Raw genomic sequence first — 21,199 nt, forward strand, 5'->3', positions numbered from 1 at the left:
AAAGCATACACTGTAAAAAAAATGAAGAAAGATGTAAAAATATATAAGAAATAAAATTATTAAAATTAAAAAAATTAAATACATCAGTTCTTCTAGAGAGCTCAATGATTTCATGTTATTAAAATCTAGAAAGAATTGTTAACAATGGACTTGATGCATGGCACATTGAACAAAATAATAAGCAAAATCTTCAACCAAAATAATGTAAAACTTGTGAAGTATTGTTTATATTTTCCATTCGAGTTCTGTCCTTTAAGAAATGAAAAGGGGGGCCTCCCAGTGGCGCAAGGGATTAAGACACAACCTATGAAGCTGTCCGCAGCCACTGCAGCATGAGTTCGAACCCTGGCCAGGGAGATACCCACATGGCACATCAGACCTCTCCTGGCTCACCCACTGCTCCCCTCGGCAATGTTATTTTGGTACATCTGCCTGTTCTGTTCCCCACTCTGTCTCTGGTGAATCCTTTCACCCCCACACCTCTGGCCTGTACCCCAGTTCTGGTATGCATAAATAAACAAATCTTTTTAAAAAAAAAAAGAAATGAAAAGGGGCAATATTAAAACGCACTTTAGAAAAGGCAATCCTTTAGGAAGAGTAAACAAAGTCAGGTGTGTAGTATTCTGGAAACATAATTATATGCAAAGTGGCTGGTAATGAGCACTTAGATGATATTCTTAAATATCAATTCTCTCATCTGCCTATGACAGGAGGTGGAAAATTCTAGGCTATGATCTCTGATAAGCACCTTTGTAATTAACTAAAGAGAGATTCTGGTATTTTGGACATTGGTCCAGCAGGTAGCCAAGTTAATAAAGTGCTGTGAAAGCTAAGAGTCCTCACTTCCATGTGGCAGCTAAACACCACTGGAGAGAATATGGAACAGTGGAACTTAGACTACCAGTAATATGATTCCCACTCTAACTTGGACCCATTTTAAATTTGCTGTATTTGTATTTGACTGCTCCCTTTACCATTCCATCCCCCTTACTGGAAACCTTCTTTTATCCTTTTCCCCAAAATTAACTGCATCACCCAGAGGAAAACCTTCTCGTATTCAAGCCTACCCTGGCCATGATTTCTTTTTATCTCCTCCTTACTTCATCAGTTCTTCATGCTTTCCTTTTCTCTTTTTCAGTATTTATTTATTTTTAACTTAGGCAATATTTGGATACCCCATCAGTTATTGCCACCACAGAGTCCTCACCACCAAATCACCCATAGTTCACACATCTCTTTGTTCTAACCTCTCCTCAACCTTCCTCCCCGCCCACTTGGTGCTTCAGTTCTATAGTCAGCTGTCAAGGGTTAATTTTTTAGCTTGTCTTTATCTGACTCTTAGTTTAGCTACTTTATATCCCACATTATTGATGCCATCTGCCATTTATCTTTTCCCTTCTAAATTATTTCACTTAGCATTATCCCTTCCAGCTCCATCCACATTGCCACAAATGGCATAAGTTTATCTTTTTTGATCGCTGAGTAGTATTCCATTGTGTATATGTACCACATCTTGATCCACTCATCTGTTCTGGGACATTTACATTGTTTCTATAATTAAGCTATAGTAAATAGCTTTGCAATAAACATGGAAATAATAATTTCCTTTCAAATTACACACTTACCTTTCTGTCACCCTTTTCCCTCATCTTTTAAAGTTGCTAAGCCTTTATCATCCTAGAAATGTTTTCATTTAGCAATACAGCTCTGTCTAGCTACCATCCTCTCTTACCTTTCCTTCTGAATCTTTAGGATCAATGTGGTGTCTTTGCATCCTCCCCTTCTTCCTGGTCTCTGCTCTTGCAATGGGCTTAGAAATTAAGAGATCCTTGACAGACAGAAGCTTGCAAGAAGAGGAGACTACTGGTACAAAGCAGTCTTTCTGTAATCCCCATTGTCCTGTCAACTCTGTGATGTTGGTTTCTACTCCCTTTTTGAAACACCTCCTTGGCTTCCATGAGGTCTGGTTTTTTTCCTGGTACTTCAACTCATACTCATTCGTTGGCATCATCTTCTTATTCTTTATGGAGTGTGCTTCGTCTTACCTGCTTTGGCACTCCTATTTCCTGGTTCCTCCACTTTCTCCTTCTACTTATGAAAAGTTCCTTCCCCATCCTTTTCCTGAATCCTCTTTCTTATTTTCACTGTCCTGAGTGTTTTGCCCTTGGCCCTGTTCTCTTTTCACCCTACCTCCTCTCCTCTGTCAATCTCATCTACTCTCACGCTTTTAACCACAACTATTCTCTGTCAAATATCAGCTCTACCGCAACCTGTAGATCTTCGGTCGGAGGGATCTCTAAAGTTCATTTTTCTATAAATACTTGAAATTCAACCAGTCTAAAACATATTTTTTCAGTCTGTGCTTTCTCTTTCATGCTCTGTTTAGTTGTATAAATTGGAAACCTGGGAATCATTCTAAACTTCTCTTTCTCCTTTCTCCTCATATCCAATCAGCCACTATACCTGCATCTCCATATTAAATGACCATCAAACCCATTCTCTCTTTTCCATTCCCAGTGGCACTGCCTTTAGTAAAGTTCTCATCATCTCTTGATTAAATTGGCCTTTTCTCTACCATTCCACCAACCATCAATGGCCAGCCAACTTGTGTCTTAGCTTCCAATATTATTTCTTCTTTTCTTTTTAAACTTTAAAAACATTTCCATTTTTAATTAAAAAAATAAATAACAGCAAATCCAAACAAAAATTTCCTACTTCAGTGCACATCTTCCTATGTATCCATGATTGAAATCCAGCTAGTTTACAAAATCTTGACAACAGAACTTTGGAAAAAGTTTCAATGAACAACTCACAAAATGTGATTAATAGATGACTTTGGGCAGCATGTACTGAAGACCCAGCTTTTCTGGGTAAAAATCAGTCTGACATCATCAACCTGAAAGTAAAACTATCTTCTCTTTCCTTTTTTAGAAGACTAAAGCTAATAGTTTTACTTTCAATCCACCCAAAGTGGAATTTACCTTTCTCAATTTAATTTTAAAATCCTACTTGGTCATGGTGCTTAGAACTAAAAGTCTTTGTATAGAAACTTAGTTTCCTTCTGACTCTCTTTTTTCATCCACTCAGAATAAAGGAACTTTGGGGTTGAAAGGATTCCAAAAATTAAGTAGCCATACTCACACACACACACAATTTTTTACATGAGGAAACGTTATACCTGATAAGTGGAAGAAAGGAAAGCACACATTTGAAGGATCTTCAATATATCTTTTACAAATGAGAGCATGGACACAAGAGAACTTTCTGGAGTGCTGGTCTATGTCTGAATATGGGAGATGGTGACATGGGTGCACACCTATGTAAAAATTCATCTGTAGAGCTAAAATCTGTGGGCAGATTTTATTCCCTGTCCTGGGGGTAACTGGAGAGGAAGAACTTTTGCATATTGGAAAAGTTACCAAAGGTAGACTGTTATCTCAAATCCTGTTGTTTTGACTTAGAGATCTGTGGTGCAGGAGCAGTTTCTCCCTGACCAGAGAAAATGACAACAATTCTGGAGTCAAGGTATGAAGGTGGAGAAAGGGTTGGCAATGCAGCCTTAGTGAGGATTCACTTTCTTTTGATATCTCTCACTTTCCAGTCCCAAAAGATAGTACACTATCTTTTTTGAATAGTGGGTCTGTTTTCATGAGCACAGAAAATTGCCAATCCAAAGGGTCTATTACAGTGGGTGGCATTAGGTAAGAGCTTAATATATGCTGAATGAAACAACTCTGGCAAGAAAAATCTCAAAGTCAGACATGTCATCAGGACAGACAGAGAGAGAAAAAAAAAAGATTTTTTTTAAATCTCATAAAACAGTATCTAGACAGGTTGTGACAGCTTAGAGACTATTGTCAAAGTCTTTCAATACTCCAGCTGACTCCTTTCTAAATCAGTCCTCTCCAAAGCTTTCAGGTGCCCTTTCTGAAACCTAAATCTGATCATGTTTCCTCCCTGATTAAAATCCCTCACTGGCTCACTGGCTAAATTCCTTAGCTTGATAAGCATGCCCCTTCACAAACCTAGGAGTTTCTTTCCATAGTTTGATCCATCCCTATTCTTTTTCTGGAATTAATGATATTTAGTTATCTGAGTGTACTTTGTCTTCTGCATGAGTACTTCAACTCATACTCTTTCCTTGGCATCATCCTCTTATTCTTTTATGGAGTGCACTTCAAGTCTTACCTCCTGTGTCACTCCTATTCAACATAGTCCTGGAAATAAATAAAATACATCCAAAAATAAATAAAATATATCCAACTAGGAAAGGAAAAAATATAATTGTTTTTTGCATATGGTATGACCTTACATATAAAAGACCCTATGATTTCACACCCAAACCTTGCTAGGACTAATTAATGAATTCAATAAGGTTATAGAGCACAAAATCAGCATACGGAAAACCATCGTGGTATCTATACACTAACAACAAAGCATTTACAAAAAGAATTAAAGAAAGCAATCCTATTCATAATAGCATCAAAACAACGAAATACTTAGGAATAAATCTAACCAAGGAGTTGAAAGATCTATACAATGAAAACTACAAGACTTTGATGAAAGAAATTGTAAGACACAGATAGAAAGCTATCCCTGTTCATGGGCAGGAAGAATTCATATTGTTAAAATGTTCATATTAACACCATCTATAGAATCAATATAATCTATAGAATCAATATAATATTCTAGGGACAATTTTCACAGAAACAGAAAAAAGCAATTCTAATATTTGTATAGAACCACAATAGACCCTAAATATCCAAAAGTAATCCTATATATGAAGAAGATGGAAGTACTATACATCTTAATTTCAAACTATACTACAAAGCTATTGTAATCAATTGTGTGGTGCTGGCATAAGATTGAGATATAGACCAATAGAACAGAGTCAGAGGTCAGAAAAAAAAGCCCTGCACATATACTCAACCAATATTTGACAAGGGAGTCAAGAATACTCATGGGGGAAAGGACAATCTCTTTAATAAATTGTTTTAGATAAGCTGGAAAAACACATTAGAAGAAAGAAATCAGACCTACATTTTACACCACCACCAAGAGTGAACTCAAAAGGGACTAACAAGTTACATTCAAGTCTTGAAACCATAAAAGTACTAGAAGAAAACATAGGGGGAAAGCTCCTTGAAAATGCTCTTGGCAGTGATTTCTTCAATGTGACACCAAAAACAAAGACAAAAAAAGCAAAAATATATGAGAAAATGTCACACTGAAAAGCTTCCGCACAGCAAAAAAATAAATAAGCATGATGAAAAGGCAATTTGAATGGGAGAAAACATTTTCAACCCATATATTTGTTTGAAAAGAGGTTAATTTACAAAATGTATAAGGAGCTCATATAACTAAATAACAAGTAAATGAACAACCTGATTAATAAATGGGCAGAAGCACAGAACAGTTTTCCATAGAAGACATGCAAATGGTGCATGGAAGCTTGCTCAAAATCATAGTCATTACTGAAATGCACATCAAAGCCACAATGAGATATCACCTCACACCAGTTTAGAATGGCAATCATCAAAAAGACAAGAGAAAACAAGTGTTTGGAAGGATATGGAGAAAGGGGAATCCTTGTGTATTACTGATGGGAATGCAAGATGGTACAGCCACTGTGAAAAACAGTTTGAAAGTTCATCCAAAAAAGCAAAACCACAGCCACCATGTGGGCTAGCAAACCTGCTTCTGGGTATATTTCCAAAGTTGAAATCACAGTATCATAGCGATATCTGCACTCCAGTGTTCACTGTTGAATTACAAACAATAGCCAGGATATGGAAACAATCTGAGTGTCCATCAATGGATGAACGGATAAAGAAGATATGGCATATATAAATATGTATATATAAAAATATATATATAGAAACACACACACCCATGCATGTACACATACAGTGGATGTTACTCAGTCGCAGAAAGACGAAAATCTTGCTATTTGTGAAACTTGGATAAACCTTGAGGGCATTATGCGAAATGAAATAAGCCAGACAGAGAAAGACAAATATTCAAACACTGCATGATACTTATTCTGTGAAATCTAGGAAAGACAAACTCAAAGAATCACTGGTGGTTGTCATCGTTAGGGGGCAGAGGTTGTCATCGTTAGGGGGCAGATGTTGGTCAAAAGGTATGTACAGTTATAAGATTAATTTATAGTCATAAGATCAATAAGTTTGTGGATTGTAGTTAATAATATGTATTAGATGTTTCAGTATTGCTGAGAAGGTAATTCTTAAATGTTCTCAACAAAAAAAAATGGTAATTATATGATAGGATAGAGGTGTTAGCGAATATAATGGAAGCAATTATTTTGGAATTTATAAATAAATCAAGTCAACCTTAATCTTACAAAATGTTAGGTGTCATTATCTATTAATCAAGGTGGGAAAAATGTCACCTCCTTTGGGAGACTTCTCTGAGTTTGCCTTCATTTCTTCCCTGGTCCAGAGAGAGCTAGTCGCACATCTCTGTTACCACCTTGTTTCATAACCTGCTCGTATGGTTGCATTTATCAAACTGAATGGTAATCACTGTATGTGACTTCCTGATAGAGGAATTATAGTTCATCTATATCTGGAAATTGATAACTATAACAGTGAGCCTGGTGTAGAGAAGGTACTCACTAAATATTCATTTAATATCTGAGCACTTCTTCACCAACAGAATTTAAGTTGACCAAAAAGTGAAAATAGCAGTGTACTTACTTATCCAGGAAAAGGGAATATTTTTTATTATAGTTGTCACTGTTTTAATATCCTCATATCACCTGTTAAATTCTACTGTAAACAGTTTCTCCCCTTGAACATATTCGTTTATTGATCTTTTTGTACTACCTTTTATTTTTTTTACCCTTTATAAAGTACAAATCATAAAATGTGTTAGAGCACCACAGAGTATCTAGCATTTGCCCTAGCACAAGCTGTCCAACCAAGGGCTTTTGCTTAGGACCACAGGCTGTGCTTGCAAATGTTATGAAGATAGAGAATGAGAAGGTGAATATGATCCTCAAAGTTAACAAGTCTTCTAGATACTCTTCTCTCTTTAGTTTCATATCCTCATCCCAGGACATTCTTGTATTTACTTCACATAGGCTCGCCTACACAAAGGACACCTTTTCATTTCAGGTTAAGGAGTCTGGCAACAATAATGGCATCATACATATATTTAGTTGCACACCCAGTACTATCTTATCTCATCTGCACAATAAACTTAAAGGAGTATCGTATGCATTTTACCCTAATGGCTGTCTAAGCCATGGATATCTCCATAAACCCTTTGGGTCAACCTGATCCCTGACTCCTGGAATCCAATCTTAATCATCTTTTTTCTGATTTTCTCAACCTTATTCAATACATACCACCCCTAGTGACTTGTTGACCACAGAGCTTTCTCTTACACTTGACCACAGTTCTCACAGGGGTGAATCCTTTCTTACTGTATTTTTTAAAAGGGTACAAAGGGGGCCTCCCCGGTGGCGCAGCGGTTGAGCGCTGGGTTGAGAAGCTGCCGGCGACCTCTGCGGCGCCGGTTCGATCCCCGGCTGCTCCCCGGCCACCAGAGGAGGGTCCCACATGGCGCGCAGACCTCTCCTGCCGCCTGCTGCTCCCCTCAGCAGTGTACTTCGGTCCTTCTGCCTGCTCTGCTCCCCGCTCTGACTCTGGTGAATTCTCTCACCCTCCCGCGCTTCTGACTGTACCCAGTGCATGTATAAACAAAAAACGAACAAACAAACAAATAAATAAATAAAAATAAAACATGCCTCTATAAAAAAAATTAAAAAAAATTAAAAAATAAAAATAAATAAAAAAAATAAAAGGGTACAAAGTAACAGACAAAACTAAAGCAAAACAAACCCTCAAAACCTGACTCCAGAACTGCAACTGGGTGGAGAGAGGAAGCAAAAGGGAGAGGTTGCCCAATGCACTAAGATGGAGAATTATTGGTGCTTTGGTGGTGGGCATCGTATGATAATATACATTAGAAGAAGTGTGAACCTTTACCCCTAAAACATATACAATGCTGTAACTCAGAATTACATTCATAAAAATAATTCAATTTTTTAAAGGTGTTTCTTTCTGTTCTTAATTTTTCTTCACCAAAGAGGAGTTGGGAAAAATTGACAAACTTATAATTTTTCCAACTAGAGCTTAATGTGGACACCCACTCTAAGTTAGTAATTCATTTTCCTTGAGAAAGCAGCTTTATTACAAGATGGTTATAAACACTAATATGGAGTTAGGGTTGCTCAGATCCAAGGGAGAAATCAGATCAAGTAAGAAAGTGGATTGATCCAGATTTCTCTGGGATATGTGGGGGACAGTTGAATTGGGAATGAGAAAAATTGAAGAGAAGAGACTTCTGTTGTTCAGAAGCTTACTGGCATTAACGAATTCAGAAACAGAACAGTTGCTGCAGTGTCAAGGTCAGAAGTGATCAGAGTGGGTGGGTTGCTAAGTGAAGGTGAAGGACACAGAAGTCATTAAACTATAAGGATTGCTCTCTAGGGGCACACACATTTATATAGGAATCTCTCAAAAGCATGAAAGAGATGATATTAAAAGGAAAACGATCAGCAGTTGAGAATGAGGTTTCAGTGACAGCTAAAAAACAGCAGCAAAGTTGGGACTAACATAGTTGGATTGGATGTTATAAACATCACAGGAGACATCCATAAAGAACAATTAAGTATGGAAGGTAACTAGAACTTGAACACATAAACTACATAAATGTTTCTATGTATATTTACTCTTTGAATGATAAGACAGCCACATAATTTTGACAAAGCTTCATGTCCGAGCTGGACTCTGGTTTTCAACTATGTCTCCTCTGAAAACTGAGTACTTTCTCATACTGAGATGTTGCTTCCAATCTAAAATCAGAATAGCACCCATTATAAGTTGTTCTGTCAATGGTTGTAGGTGCTCACTAAACTATTTTGCCTTTGATTGTGATTTCCCAGTCTTCTGTGGTCTTACTACAGGGCATGCTGAAATTTTGGCTTCTGATAAATCTCTTTAGGATGACACCATTCCAGTCTCTTTCAGAAAGTTATTAAAAATGTATTAAATAGTCATTGTATGTATCAGTTCCATAAATCACTAGAAAGAATACTTTAGTATCTGAAAAGGAATGGCAACTGCCAACCCACAAGACAGAAACATAAAATAGAAGTAGCTGCCACCATCTAGCCTGTACAAGTTAGCTTCTATAAAATTTGTTCTAAGGCAAATGAAGTCACAAAACAATTGATGGTATGACAGGAGAATAAAGAAGTCAAGCTTTCCCAAAATAATCAAGGTGTCTCCTTTTACTTTTATATGTCACCTTATCTTTTGTACAGAGTATCCAGTCTGATTAAATAAGTTAAAAAATAAATGTAGTAAGTCTAGTTAGTATAGGAATATTGATGAAATAACTTAGAAAATAGATTTAATAAATCTGACCAAAATAAGAAAAAACAACAAAAATTAAAACTCAAAAATATGACAATCTGGGACCATTTGTGTTAAGAATAAATGGCTTTATATTTTCAACAGGCTTAAAGATTACCACTGTATCCCAGCACACATAACAACTGACATTCATAATGTTTACTGTGTGTATTCAAAGGGTCTATTAGAAGTCAGCAGTCTATCTGTAAAAAATCAGAGAAATATTAATAAAGCTTGCAAAGTACACCTTGTAAAATGTTTCAAATGTGAAAGGCTAGAGTTTAGAAAGGCCAGTTCTCCAGAATCCAGGTTAGGTACCTGAAGAATTGAGTTCTGAGTATGCAAAGTTTTACTTGGATGTGCTTACTTTTTTTTTTTTAAATCTCAAATAGAGTACCTCAAAACTCTCCCGAGCCCTTCTTTTGTCCACTCACCTACTCTTGCTAATAACTCATGGGCTCAGCCAAAATTCACATCAAACTGAACTTATTAAATCTAGTATAGTATACCTGCTATCAAACCTAAAGAGAAAATCACTCATCACAGACCTGTTAATTATACCACATTCTGCTGGTCCTCCATGATTACAAAACCTGAGGTAACTTCTGCTTTTTTTCATCCCTACTCAATGGCTTCCATTTAGAGTAGTTTTTATTTGTATCAGTTATTTTAACAGTCTGGTGCCTGGAATACTTCAATAATTAGCTTTTTTTTTTTTAACAGTTTTCCCTCTCCTCTTCCAATGCAACTCCCCTATACATTTCATTAAGAATTTGCTTTGTTTTAATGTCTTTGAGTCACAATCTCTACATATCATTCTTGATATCAAAGCTCTTTGAGACATACTTCAAGAGTCTCTACTGGTTTTCCTTCATATGAATAATGAGTTACAGAATCACAAAATGTAAAAATCTACATTTAAATTTCTTTCTTTAATATTTGTTCATGCCCCACACTATCCACTCCAGTTAAGTGGCTCTGCTTACTTTATCCCCCATGGAAACATTCTTACTATTGCTTCTAACTTTTACAAATGCCATATTTAAAAAACTAATCAAAATTCTCATTGCTCTAGCTTTTTTCCAGCAAATTATACTCACCAATATTTTCTTTCAAGGCTCCCTGAATGCATATAAACTCATGTTTCTAAATATCTATACTACAATTTTTCATTTTTTTCTTGTTTTACATGTGTTCAAAGTGTAATCCCTTTAGACTGCAAGGTACTTAGCAGCTGAGACCAAGTCTTCAAATATCTTTTTTTCAATATGCATTTTATATGTGGTTTCTGGTTTTTAAAAAAGCCACAATGTCTGTTTTGATGACTTTCCATTTAAACTACTTATATTTTATCTATTTATCTGGTACTATAAGTGATACAGCATATAGTAGGGAAGAATACCAACAAGAATAAAAGAATACCAACCAGCCAGTTTGCTGGCGAGGGGCTGTGGACTTTTACATGACCCCACATCTTAGTTTCAATATACATAATTAAATCCTGAACACAAAAATGGGCTACTAAAATCAATTAACTGATCAAAATCCTAAACTTGTAAGGCAGATTTAGGCTAATAACTTTATACTTAAGAGGAAAAAAAAAACAAAATTCTACTCTTGGAAATAATATTAATGACAAATGCAACAACAGTATTAACAGCATAAGAAGAAGGAACTCTGACTTAGTAGAAGCATATATATTTTTTAAGACTTTTGAGTATTATACAATTTATCTAAGGTCTACTTGAGTTGTATATGAAGATGAGGGAATTAAGAACTAGAAAATATGAGTGAAAGAAATGATGAGGAATGGTATAAAGAGAGAATTCATTGATGACAAATATCACATGAAAGAGGAATTTGAATTGTTTTGAATGACTCCCAGTAGTCAGTAGAGAACGGATGGAAATTTCAGGTAGTTGAATCACTATATAGGAAAAACTGACCATTAGGGTGAAATCTGGCTTCTGAATTTAAGTCCTCTATTCTCCCATTCTCATTAGAAACCCTAATCACAACTAGGAAACTTAAAGCACAAGGGTACTACTTTGGCAAAGATGAAGTAATGGTGTTCAAGCATCTTTAACTGATTGACCTAAATAACATTTCAAGCTACTCCCATTGCTTATTTTGTTTAAAAAAAAATACTAAAATAGCTTAGAGTGTAATAGGTTGGACACAAGATTTAAAAAGACATGTTGCTGGTGCAAATACAAAATACAGTATCTATTAAAAATAAATTTCTGGGCCTCCCCTGGTGGTACAGGCGGTTGAGCACAGCACTGTGAAGTTGTCCGCAGCCTCTGAAGCACCAGTTTGATCCTGGCCAGCTGGCAAGAGTCCCACATGGCACAGCAGACCTCTCCTATTGCGCCCACTGCTCCCCTCAGCAGTGTATTTCATCAGTCTGCCTGTTCTGTTCCCTGCTCTGACTCTGGTGAGTCCTCTCACCCTCTAGTGCATCTGGCCTGTACCCTGGTTCTTATATAAATAAATCTTTAAAAAAAAAATTCTTAGGGGCCTTCCTGGTGTGCAAGGGGTTAAGTCTCAGCACTATGAAGCTGCCGGGAGCTAACTCATATGGCACAGCAGACTTTTCCTGCCTCCCCTGCTGCTCCCCTCAGCAGTGTATTTCAGTAGATCTGCCTGTTGTGCTCCCCACTCTGTCTCTAGTGAATCCTCTCACCACCCTGCCCCGTATCTCTGACCTACACCCCAGGTCTTATATGCATAAATAAATGAAGTAAATCTTTAAAAAAAGAAATAAAATGCTTAAATTTAATTGCATTAAAGTAATAGCCAGCTGATGTACTTATGACAGGAGGATTTTCCTTAGATTATGCAAGTAAATTTTACATCAAAGGAAAAAGACGTCTCTACAAAGAAAAAGATCAGATTTTGAAAAGAAGCTCAAAGAGGCCAATTTCATATAAAACATAAGCAAGTACTAAAAAAAGATGCACCACAATTAAAATATAGCTGTAAACAAAAGATCTCCTTATAGTGCATATTTTCAAAAGAAAAGCAGCTTTACTTAACCCTTTATCATAAACTCATCTTATCATACTCACCTGATGCCACAAGAAAAAGTTCTAAGGAAGAAAGCCTTAAAACAAAGGAAAATGTAGCCTCTCCAAAAAAAAACTTTAAAGTTTATTACCACAATGAAAATTCTTTACCTCACTTTTTCCACACTTTTAGTTTAAGCAACTGGAATTATTTTTTAAGTATTATTTTCTACAACCTTTTGAAGTATTGATTTGGTTTTTGATGGGGAACCTACATTTTATCAGAAGGATGGAATACAGTATCCCTGGCCAAGATACTCCTCACAGAAGTGGCTATCTTTGTATTCTATGCTCCGCATATTTAAAGACATACATTCCAGGTGAGCTGTTTTACTTGTGAATACACCTCTGTTGCTTGTGTAGCCACCCCTTGACAGATCCTATTTCAATATCCCTCTCAGGAATCAATCCTAAAACATTTCCATAGAGCCTTGTGCCAGTAACTTCATTTGCACTGAATCTCTTCTGTCAGATGAGCTGACAGTTGTCACTCTCAGAGAACCATTGTGGCACAAATGATGTGAGAGAAGATTTAAAAGTGTGTCAAGATTGAAGAACTGAATTCTAGCTGATTAAAAAAAATGAAGAAGAAAACACCAAGCTTAACTTCTATGTAAAATGAAATAAGGGAATTTAAAAACAATTGGGACATTGAGGATACAATGCCCATCTATGATTCTAAAGTCTATGTTCACCATAGAAATGAAGGTGCACTAGTCTAGTCACCTAGCAGTCTTGATGCTACCTCTACTAGGCTAACTTTTAATAAAAGAAATGGTACTATAAATAAACTAAAAATGGTTAATTTGGGAAGGAGAGGTGGAGGTCACTAGCAGTGACCAGGTCTAAGCTCCAAATTGCTAATATCCAGACAAACTGGCTTCCCTCGTGAATAGTACCCAGATGGCAGAGACAACACTGATATGTGGTCTTCGCTGCTTTTTGACAGGGAACTGTCACCAGTAGGTGACCTCATCAGTCTGAAGGCAGGAAAATTACTAAATGATGCAAGAAAGTGCCTGCAGGCCAGTACACCATGAGTTCCTGAGAAGTAGGAGGGCAGAACCTTAGGAAAAACGCATTTTTATTTGGAGCCTCTACAAAGGATACTGTCATATTTCTTTGCAGACAGAAAATAAAAGCAATTTAGTTTCCACAAATATTATGTCTAATAAGAGAAGCAACATTCTCTTTGAGAAGGAAGGTGAATGGTGTAATCTCTTGGTACTAAATCTCTTGGCACTAAAATAGATACCAAAGTTAACTATGATACTGTTCCATGAACACAATCTAGCCTGGAAACAATTACTATAAAGATATAGAGATATTTAAAAAAAAAAGTATAGGGATATTATCTCTGCTACACAACACCAGTCAGGAGATAGACAGGAAACAAAGTGATCTAAACTAATACAAGGGTAAAATTTTAATATGAACCCTGTGCCAACAAAATTGGCAAACTCATGTCCAATGAATTTTTCAGAACCATAATTCTGTCAGAAAGCAATTCACTACATTCAATTATTTCTAGCAAAGTAAAACAACTGGAAAACAGATTAAAGAGGGGAGAGGGTCTTTTCTCTACTCTTCACACCCCAAATGTGAAATTATAATAAAATACGGAAACTAAAACTACTGTGTAAAATGGTAAGACATTACTCCTTTTCAAGGAGGAAATGATATTTCTAATATCTAATATCTTAGCTAAATGGAGGGGAAATTATTTGCATTATTAAATATTTAAATAAATCATTTTAAATTTATATATTACCATTCCTGTTAGAGAGCTCTCTTTAATCCTGATAAAGAACATATTTTCTAATATGTATTTTCATGACATTCCATCTAAACACTAGAGGAAACTATATTAAATACTAAAATAGATTAACATTAAAATATAAGGGATTAACATCTGATCTTAAATTTGTGTCTTAAAGTAATATAAAATGTTGTTGGAAAAGAAATATGCAGTTCACTGTTAAACACCAAGATTTAAAGACATGAGTCAGTTGTTAGAAGGTACAATATCACAGAAGAAAGTTTTTTCCCCAAAAAACAAAGTCTGAAATTGTAATGCATAATTCTACATAATCTGTTTTTCCTGTAGTCCCTGATCTCTTTAAAAAATAAAGCATCAGTTTTCACTATAACCATATAACCACTTCAATAAGAATGCATATTAATTTCTATAATCAGATCCTACACCAGTAACTGAATATTGTGCAAAGAATGTCACATCATGTCTATGGCCTTTCTTTTAACAAGCTGATATTAAGAAATATAAATATAGCAACACTCTCAAAATTCTGTTTCCTATGCCAGCATACACACATGAATTGTCCTAGATACCAATTTATAAGAAGGTTCTCAGTTTCTTCATCAAAATAATGAAGGACTCTATAGATGAAGAAAGTAAAAAGAAAATTTTATATAAGAATTTTTGGCTAATTCATGTCTGTAAAACTTTGTGAAAACCAAAGTTTTTAACCTCAAGTAAATCTATTCCATTTTTAAAAGTTGTTTTAAACTTGATGTCTACTATTTTTATTAGTAATTTATTATTGATCTAGCTATAAATCCAGTGACCAAAATCATTGTGTTAGAAGAAAAGATTGGAAACACAAACTCAAATCCAAGGGGGCAACAGTGTGGTTTGTCATAAAACAAGATAATTCTTGGCAGGAAGTGAGGGCAGCTGGACAATTTTAACATATGTAGCAGGAAAAAAATAATTTATTTTTCCTTTGTAACTAAGGCACTCCAAACTTAAATTATATTGAGGAAGATGACCGCATTAATCCAACATTTCCAGGTAACTTTTGGATGTGGAAGAAAAGGCAAACTAGGACAAAGAAGCACCTTGAAAGGCCAGCTGTTCAAGATAAGATAAAACTTTCAAGTCCAATTAAGGGGCGGGGGGGTGATTTTTTTTTTTTCCCTAATCACTCACATTGGATTAGTCTATTAAAGTAGGAAAATCATAGCCAGTCACTTAAGGGTAGTACATCACCTTGGGTGTAACAAAACAAACTCAAAATATGACAGCAAATATATAAATCTAAAACTGCAATTGGACACTGTGGGGAGTTTGGTTTTGTTTTCCTCGTTTTTTGTTTTTTGTTTTTGTTTTTGGCTCCTACTATCCCCAGAAAACTCCATGGGACATAGTTTTCCTACACTATAATTATAAGAGAATAAGAATAAAAGGCAATCCCTGGGTGGGCGTGTACTGAGAAGGGTAAAGACTTTCCCCACAGTGCTAGAAATAAATAGGACGATACTATGGTCCCGAGTGTACACCACGCATTGCCCTGGCTACTTTAGCACTTTTCTTACCCAAATGCAATGCCTACCTTCTGTGTGGACTGCAGAGACATAGGTCCAATTGTAACGCTTGACTATATCAAGCATCGCCCTTGCCTGCAAAGTGTCAGAAGGGACAACCCTCAGGAAGTATTTGTACAAAGTTTTGTCACTCAGGTCGATGCTTGTGGCAGAATAAGCGATCTGGGGGATGTCAAAGAGCTGGAGCAGGTTTTGCACTTGAATAGCTACGGAGCTGGAGCCCGGGCCAATGACGCCTGCAATGGGCTTCTTAGTCCTGCCTGGGGGGAGGGGCTGGCCATCAGGCAGGCACCGGTTGAGCCCATCCTTCTCATCTCGAATGGAAATCAGAGAGTCCCTGATGAACTCGATGCTCTGCTCCAGAGCCACGGAGGAGTGCCAGCAGGAGTCCCGGATCTCGCTGCCCAGGGTGATGTTGGGCAGAAGGACCGGGTCCGCGTTGATCTTATCCAAGGTGTGGAACATGGCCTCCACCCTCTGGATGCCATACTGCTCCCTGATCTCCCCACACTTCCTCTCCGGCACCTTTTCGGCCGGAGGCTGGTGGTGAACTGAGAAAAGGGCCCCAATGATGACATCTCCGTCCATTCTGGCCACCGAGCGCTGGGAGGAGGCTCCCGCCAGGACCACTTTCCTGCCCGGGCTTCTGGGGAGCAGGGCCATCTCCCAAAAGATCGCTGGGAAGAAAACCCAGAGGAGGCTGACCATGGTGCTGAGGACGCGCTCCACAGCCGACCAGCTGGGTTCGCAGCCGGGTCCCGTCCGCCGGCTCCGGGCGCGCCCCGCGGAGACGCTTCACTCCCGCCTCTCCCGGCTCGGTCCCGCCAGCCAGCACGGCCAGTCCAACGCCTTCGCCCTCCACACCACTGAGTCCCGCTGCTCCGCCTCCTCCTCCTGGTCCTCCACGACCACGTCCACGCCCTACAGGCGTTTCTAGGGGGGTTCGAGACCCTGTCTTCGCCTGAGCATCAAGGTAAACTCATCAACGCTGCAGTGGGCGTCGTGGTAGCAGCGGTGAGCTGGACGCTGCAAACAAAAGACAAAAATCAAAGCTTCGTTAAGAGGACCTGTGTCAAAACTCTAAGGTCAGCGATGTTAATAGTTGCCTGGTCCACTTCATTCAGCACATCATTCTGTTGACAGGAGGGATCAGGAGGCATCTCTGGTCAAGACGGAAGGTGGCGAGTCTTGCCCCGAAAGTCCCCATCGGTCTTGAGGTCCCGCCAACTAGCCCCCTCTTACAGCTGCAAGTCCCCAACCCCCCCAAACCCACTATGCTTACTGTCTTGAGGTGGCAGGGGGAGTGACAGGAGGAGGAGCTCGGTCTTTCAACCTAAGAGAACTTTTCAGATTTGCAAAGATCAACTTTTTCCCAAAAGGAATTTGGACATTCTTTCATCAGGAAGGTGGAAGCGCTACTTCAAAAAGAACCTAAACAAGGAATCACCTTTTACTTTGACATTGAGGGGTTGAAAAGACCCTAACGGACAATCCAAATAGTAAATATAAATTCTCCAGCTTGAGGAAATCCATATTCGTTACTAAGGCAACGCCTGCTAACGTCTCCACATGTCAGAGTTTGGTACGCGCCCCCCCCCGCCCCCCAAGTCTGACTGATTGGAGATATTCAGAAAGAAAGGGTGCAGATAAGGTAACTTGTTTCCCGCGATGAAAGATGAGGCAGGGGGTGGCGAGGCCCCTGCACTCGCCGAAATCGGGACCTTTGGCTTCGCATAGTTGCTAGAAAGGGAACCTTGGGGAGCTTCCTCGCTGATCTCGCAGCGGCGGCTTAGCCCGGCCGCCTTCAGAACCCTGGACAGTGCTCGGTCCAGCTGCAGAGACCTCGGAGGGCTTGGAGGAGACGCTTTGACCACAGAACTGCAATTCTTTCACTGCCCCCTTCCCGCAATTTTGCGCTTTCAACCCCGCTTCCTGCATTCTTCACACACACACACACACACACACACACACAAACACACACCCCTACCTCTCCCCTCGCCTCTCCACCACCCCTCCATCCTCATTCTCTTTGCCTTGCAGCTAGTGCTCCTGCAGGTGTATATTCAAACCCAACCGCTTTGGGGGCAGAGGCGCCAAATCTCAGTCGCCTGCTGGGCTGAAGTTGGCTCCCTCTCCGGCTCCCTTTCTCAAGGTGAGAGTCGGACAAGAAAGGAGCGAAGAGGCGCGAGAAGAGCAAGCGCACAGGAGGAAAGGCAGGCAGACGGAGGAAGACCACTCAGGCATCCATGGTCCCAATGTTTCCCGGGGATGCAGGACTAGAAAAAATAAATAACCGAGGATGCCCCTGGAACCAGAAGGGAAAATCCCAGAGATGGGGACTGTGTCTGCCGGGAGATAGCTGCTCACCTGGATCTTGTTGAAGAATTAGGACTTGAGACATACCTGAGTCCGGGCAGACAGCGCAATGGTCCCCGGACCAGAACACCACCGCCACGGTCGGTTCGCAGACGCCTCAGCTCTAATCCAGACGGTGCAAGGAAGCAATCTGGGCTGTACACTAGTGCCCTCTTTCTTCAGCACTATTTTACCGCAAGGAAAAAAAGAAGGGGGGAGGGGGGAAAACAGGTCACCCAAGCCTTGTCTATTATCTCATGCATAAAAATCAGTCTTTTAAAAGAGGGGGGAAGGGAGTACAGCTAGGGGGAAAGTGGAGACTATTCATTCCTTTGCTCCTGGAGGGTTCTTAAAGAAGCTGCCAGATATGTGAATAGTCAGATCTGGTGAAAGGAGTAGACAGCCACTAAGGCTGCTTTAGACGGATATTCCTTGTGCGTATTTCAGGGACCCAAACACCTTTTCTGTCCCTGGAAGCAAAGCCCCTGTGGAGGGAAGACATGCACAGAAAGGGTCTATTAATGGTTGTAAAAGAAAGGGAGGAAGGTTGCATGGGGTGGGAGTAGGAGAAAAAGGACCATGGGCATCATGGATCAAGGTAAGCCAAATGCGGAGAGGCAAACCTTGGCTGCATTTTCCAGGTCAAGATGTAACTAAATTGAGAATAAGAGTCAGGTCACATGAAAATACTGGAGTGAAAAACACTTATCCAAATTCTTCCCAGGCTGCCATCACCCTCCCAACGGTCTAGAGTGTTGCTTCTTACTGTGTGAAAAGTGGAAGTTAAATCACTTTCCTCGGGGAACATGTTGGCTGAGCAGAATGTATCCTAGATTCTTTAGAGGGGAAGGACAAGTGATAGTGTGCCGTTCTACTCTTGCTCAAAGCTTTCTATTTGCCTCATCTACAAAGAAGAAAGATCAACTTATATGGGTCCCTTTATAATTGCCTTGCTCTTGTCATCCTTTTGTGGAATGGTGCCATGTCAGAATGGAAAGGCCAAGCCACATCACATGAGGTCAGTATTAAATTCTTTAGTGTGATCCATATAATGTAGGAAAAAAAAAGTCTCCAGTCAAGAAGTTCTTTCTCATTCTGGTTCTAGTCTTTTCCCCCCAAGTGTTAGATTTTTCTTAGACAATCTAACAGGAGAGAATTTATTTTTTTGTCTTTTTTCACAAATAATGCACTGAACTAGAAAGCTCTCTATAGACCTGAAAGATATCAATTCTGCATGTAATCAGATGTTTATTTAGGAAAAATAGGACAAAATAAGTTTCTGTCTCACATAGAGGTTAAAGGGTTTTCTTCCCGTATCCTTGGGGAAATATCTGCTCTAAGAAGACCACAATTTACACTTTGTTCCATAGTATTTCAGTCCTCCAATAGCCATCCCTGTGTCATTTTAGATAATTGCTATTCTAGTAAGATATACCTGAAACATTACTCTCCTGGGATAATTCATAGCTATAGTGAATGTACAAATTTTGCATATGATTTACAGGATTAGAGAAAGAAATGTTTCTGATGTCCTTATTTGGCCTCAATAAGTGCTCCTCAAAGCTGAATATTTTGTATAGTATTGACATAATTTACAAAAGATTTTGCTACTGAAGGAATAATCAAATATTCAGATTTATTTGTTCTCAATGTAGTCCAGGTAAAAATTACACATTCAGGGTGACTAAATCAAGTCATTTTAAAGGGGAAGAATTTGGGAAACATAACAGAATTTTATGTGTATTCATAAGTTATATATTAAAGGTGTTAAAAGGGCCTCCCTGGTGGCACAGTGGGTTGAGCATAGTGTTTGAAGCTGTCCGCAGCCTCTGCAGTGTGGGTTCAATACCTGGCCGGCCAGGGAGGTCCCCACATGGCACAGCAGACCTCTCCTGTCTCGCCCGCTGCTCCCCTCAGCAGTGCTTTCGGTCTGTCTGCCTGTTCTGCTCCCCACTCTGTCTCTGGTGAATCCTCTCACCGCTGCCGCCCACACCTCTGGCCTGTACCCCAGCTATTATATAAATAATATATAAATAAATAAATAAATAAATAAATAAATCTAAAGGTGTCAACAAAAATTTTAGTTTCAAAAGTACCAACCACATCCCCCAAAAAAACTGAACATTCATTTTTTCTCAAGTATGCATGGAACATTCCCCAGAAATGACCACATATTGGATCACAAGACAAGCATCAAAAAATTCATAAAGACTGAAATTATACCAAGCATATTCTCTGAACATAAAGGTATCAAGCTAAAAATCAACTACAAAAGAAAGCAGAGAAAATATCTAATACATGGAAACTGAACAACACACTACTAGGTAAAGACTATTGGGTTAGTAAGGCCATCAATGAAGAAATCAAAATATATCTTGAGACAAAAAAGAATGAGAACACAACCTTCCAGAACTTATGGGATACAGTAAAAGCAGTACTAAGAGGGAAGTTTATGGCAATACAAACCCACAGAAAGAAACAAGAGATGAAAAAAAATAACTTATCTCTCACCTCAAGGAACTAGAAAAAGAAGAACAAATAAAACCAAACTTCATTAGAAGAAAGGAAATAAACAAATTAGAGCAGAAATAAATGAAATGGAGCCAAAATGACAGTTCAAAAGATTAAAGAAAGCAAAAGCTGGTTCTTTTAAAAAGAAAGCAAAATAGATAAATTTCTAAATAGGCTCACAAAGGGAAAAAAGAAAAAATTCAAAGAGAAAAAGTTAAGACAGTCACAAAAAAGGAGAAGTTAAACAGATATTGCAGAAATTCAGAGGATAGTAAGAGGTTTACATGCTAATAAGTTCAATAACTTAAAAGAGATGGACAAATTATTAGAATTATGCAAGCATGTAGACAGAATTAGAAATAGGAAAAATAAATGGACAAATCACAGCAAGGAAACTGAAACAGTAATCAAAACTCTCCCCCAAAAAACCAAAGGTTATAAATTAAATATATTGATTGTTATTTAACACAAAAC

General features: G+C 38.5%; 1 protein-coding gene across 2 annotated transcripts in view; it reads right to left on the reverse strand.

The window, feature by feature from the left end:
* Nucleotides 1–16,582, reverse strand: part of GRM1 (glutamate metabotropic receptor 1) — a gene marked incomplete at both ends in the record, with an annotated part of 363,299 nt that extends 346,717 nt beyond the window's left edge. Inside the window, one exon of one of the 2 annotated variants that reach the window (XM_084229060.1) lies at nucleotides 15,868–16,582. In XM_084229060.1, the coding sequence (XP_084085186.1) occupies nucleotides 15,868–16,567 (700 nt within the window). The remainder of the gene's footprint in view (nucleotides 1–15,867) is intronic. The other variant, XM_084229061.1, reaches the window with a different exon arrangement.
* Nucleotides 16,583–21,199: the final 4,617 nt, after the last annotated feature.

This window comes from Talpa europaea (assembly GCF_964194135.1).
Source record: "Talpa europaea genome assembly, chromosome: 2".
Lineage (NCBI taxonomy): Eukaryota > Metazoa > Chordata > Mammalia > Eulipotyphla > Talpidae > Talpa > Talpa europaea.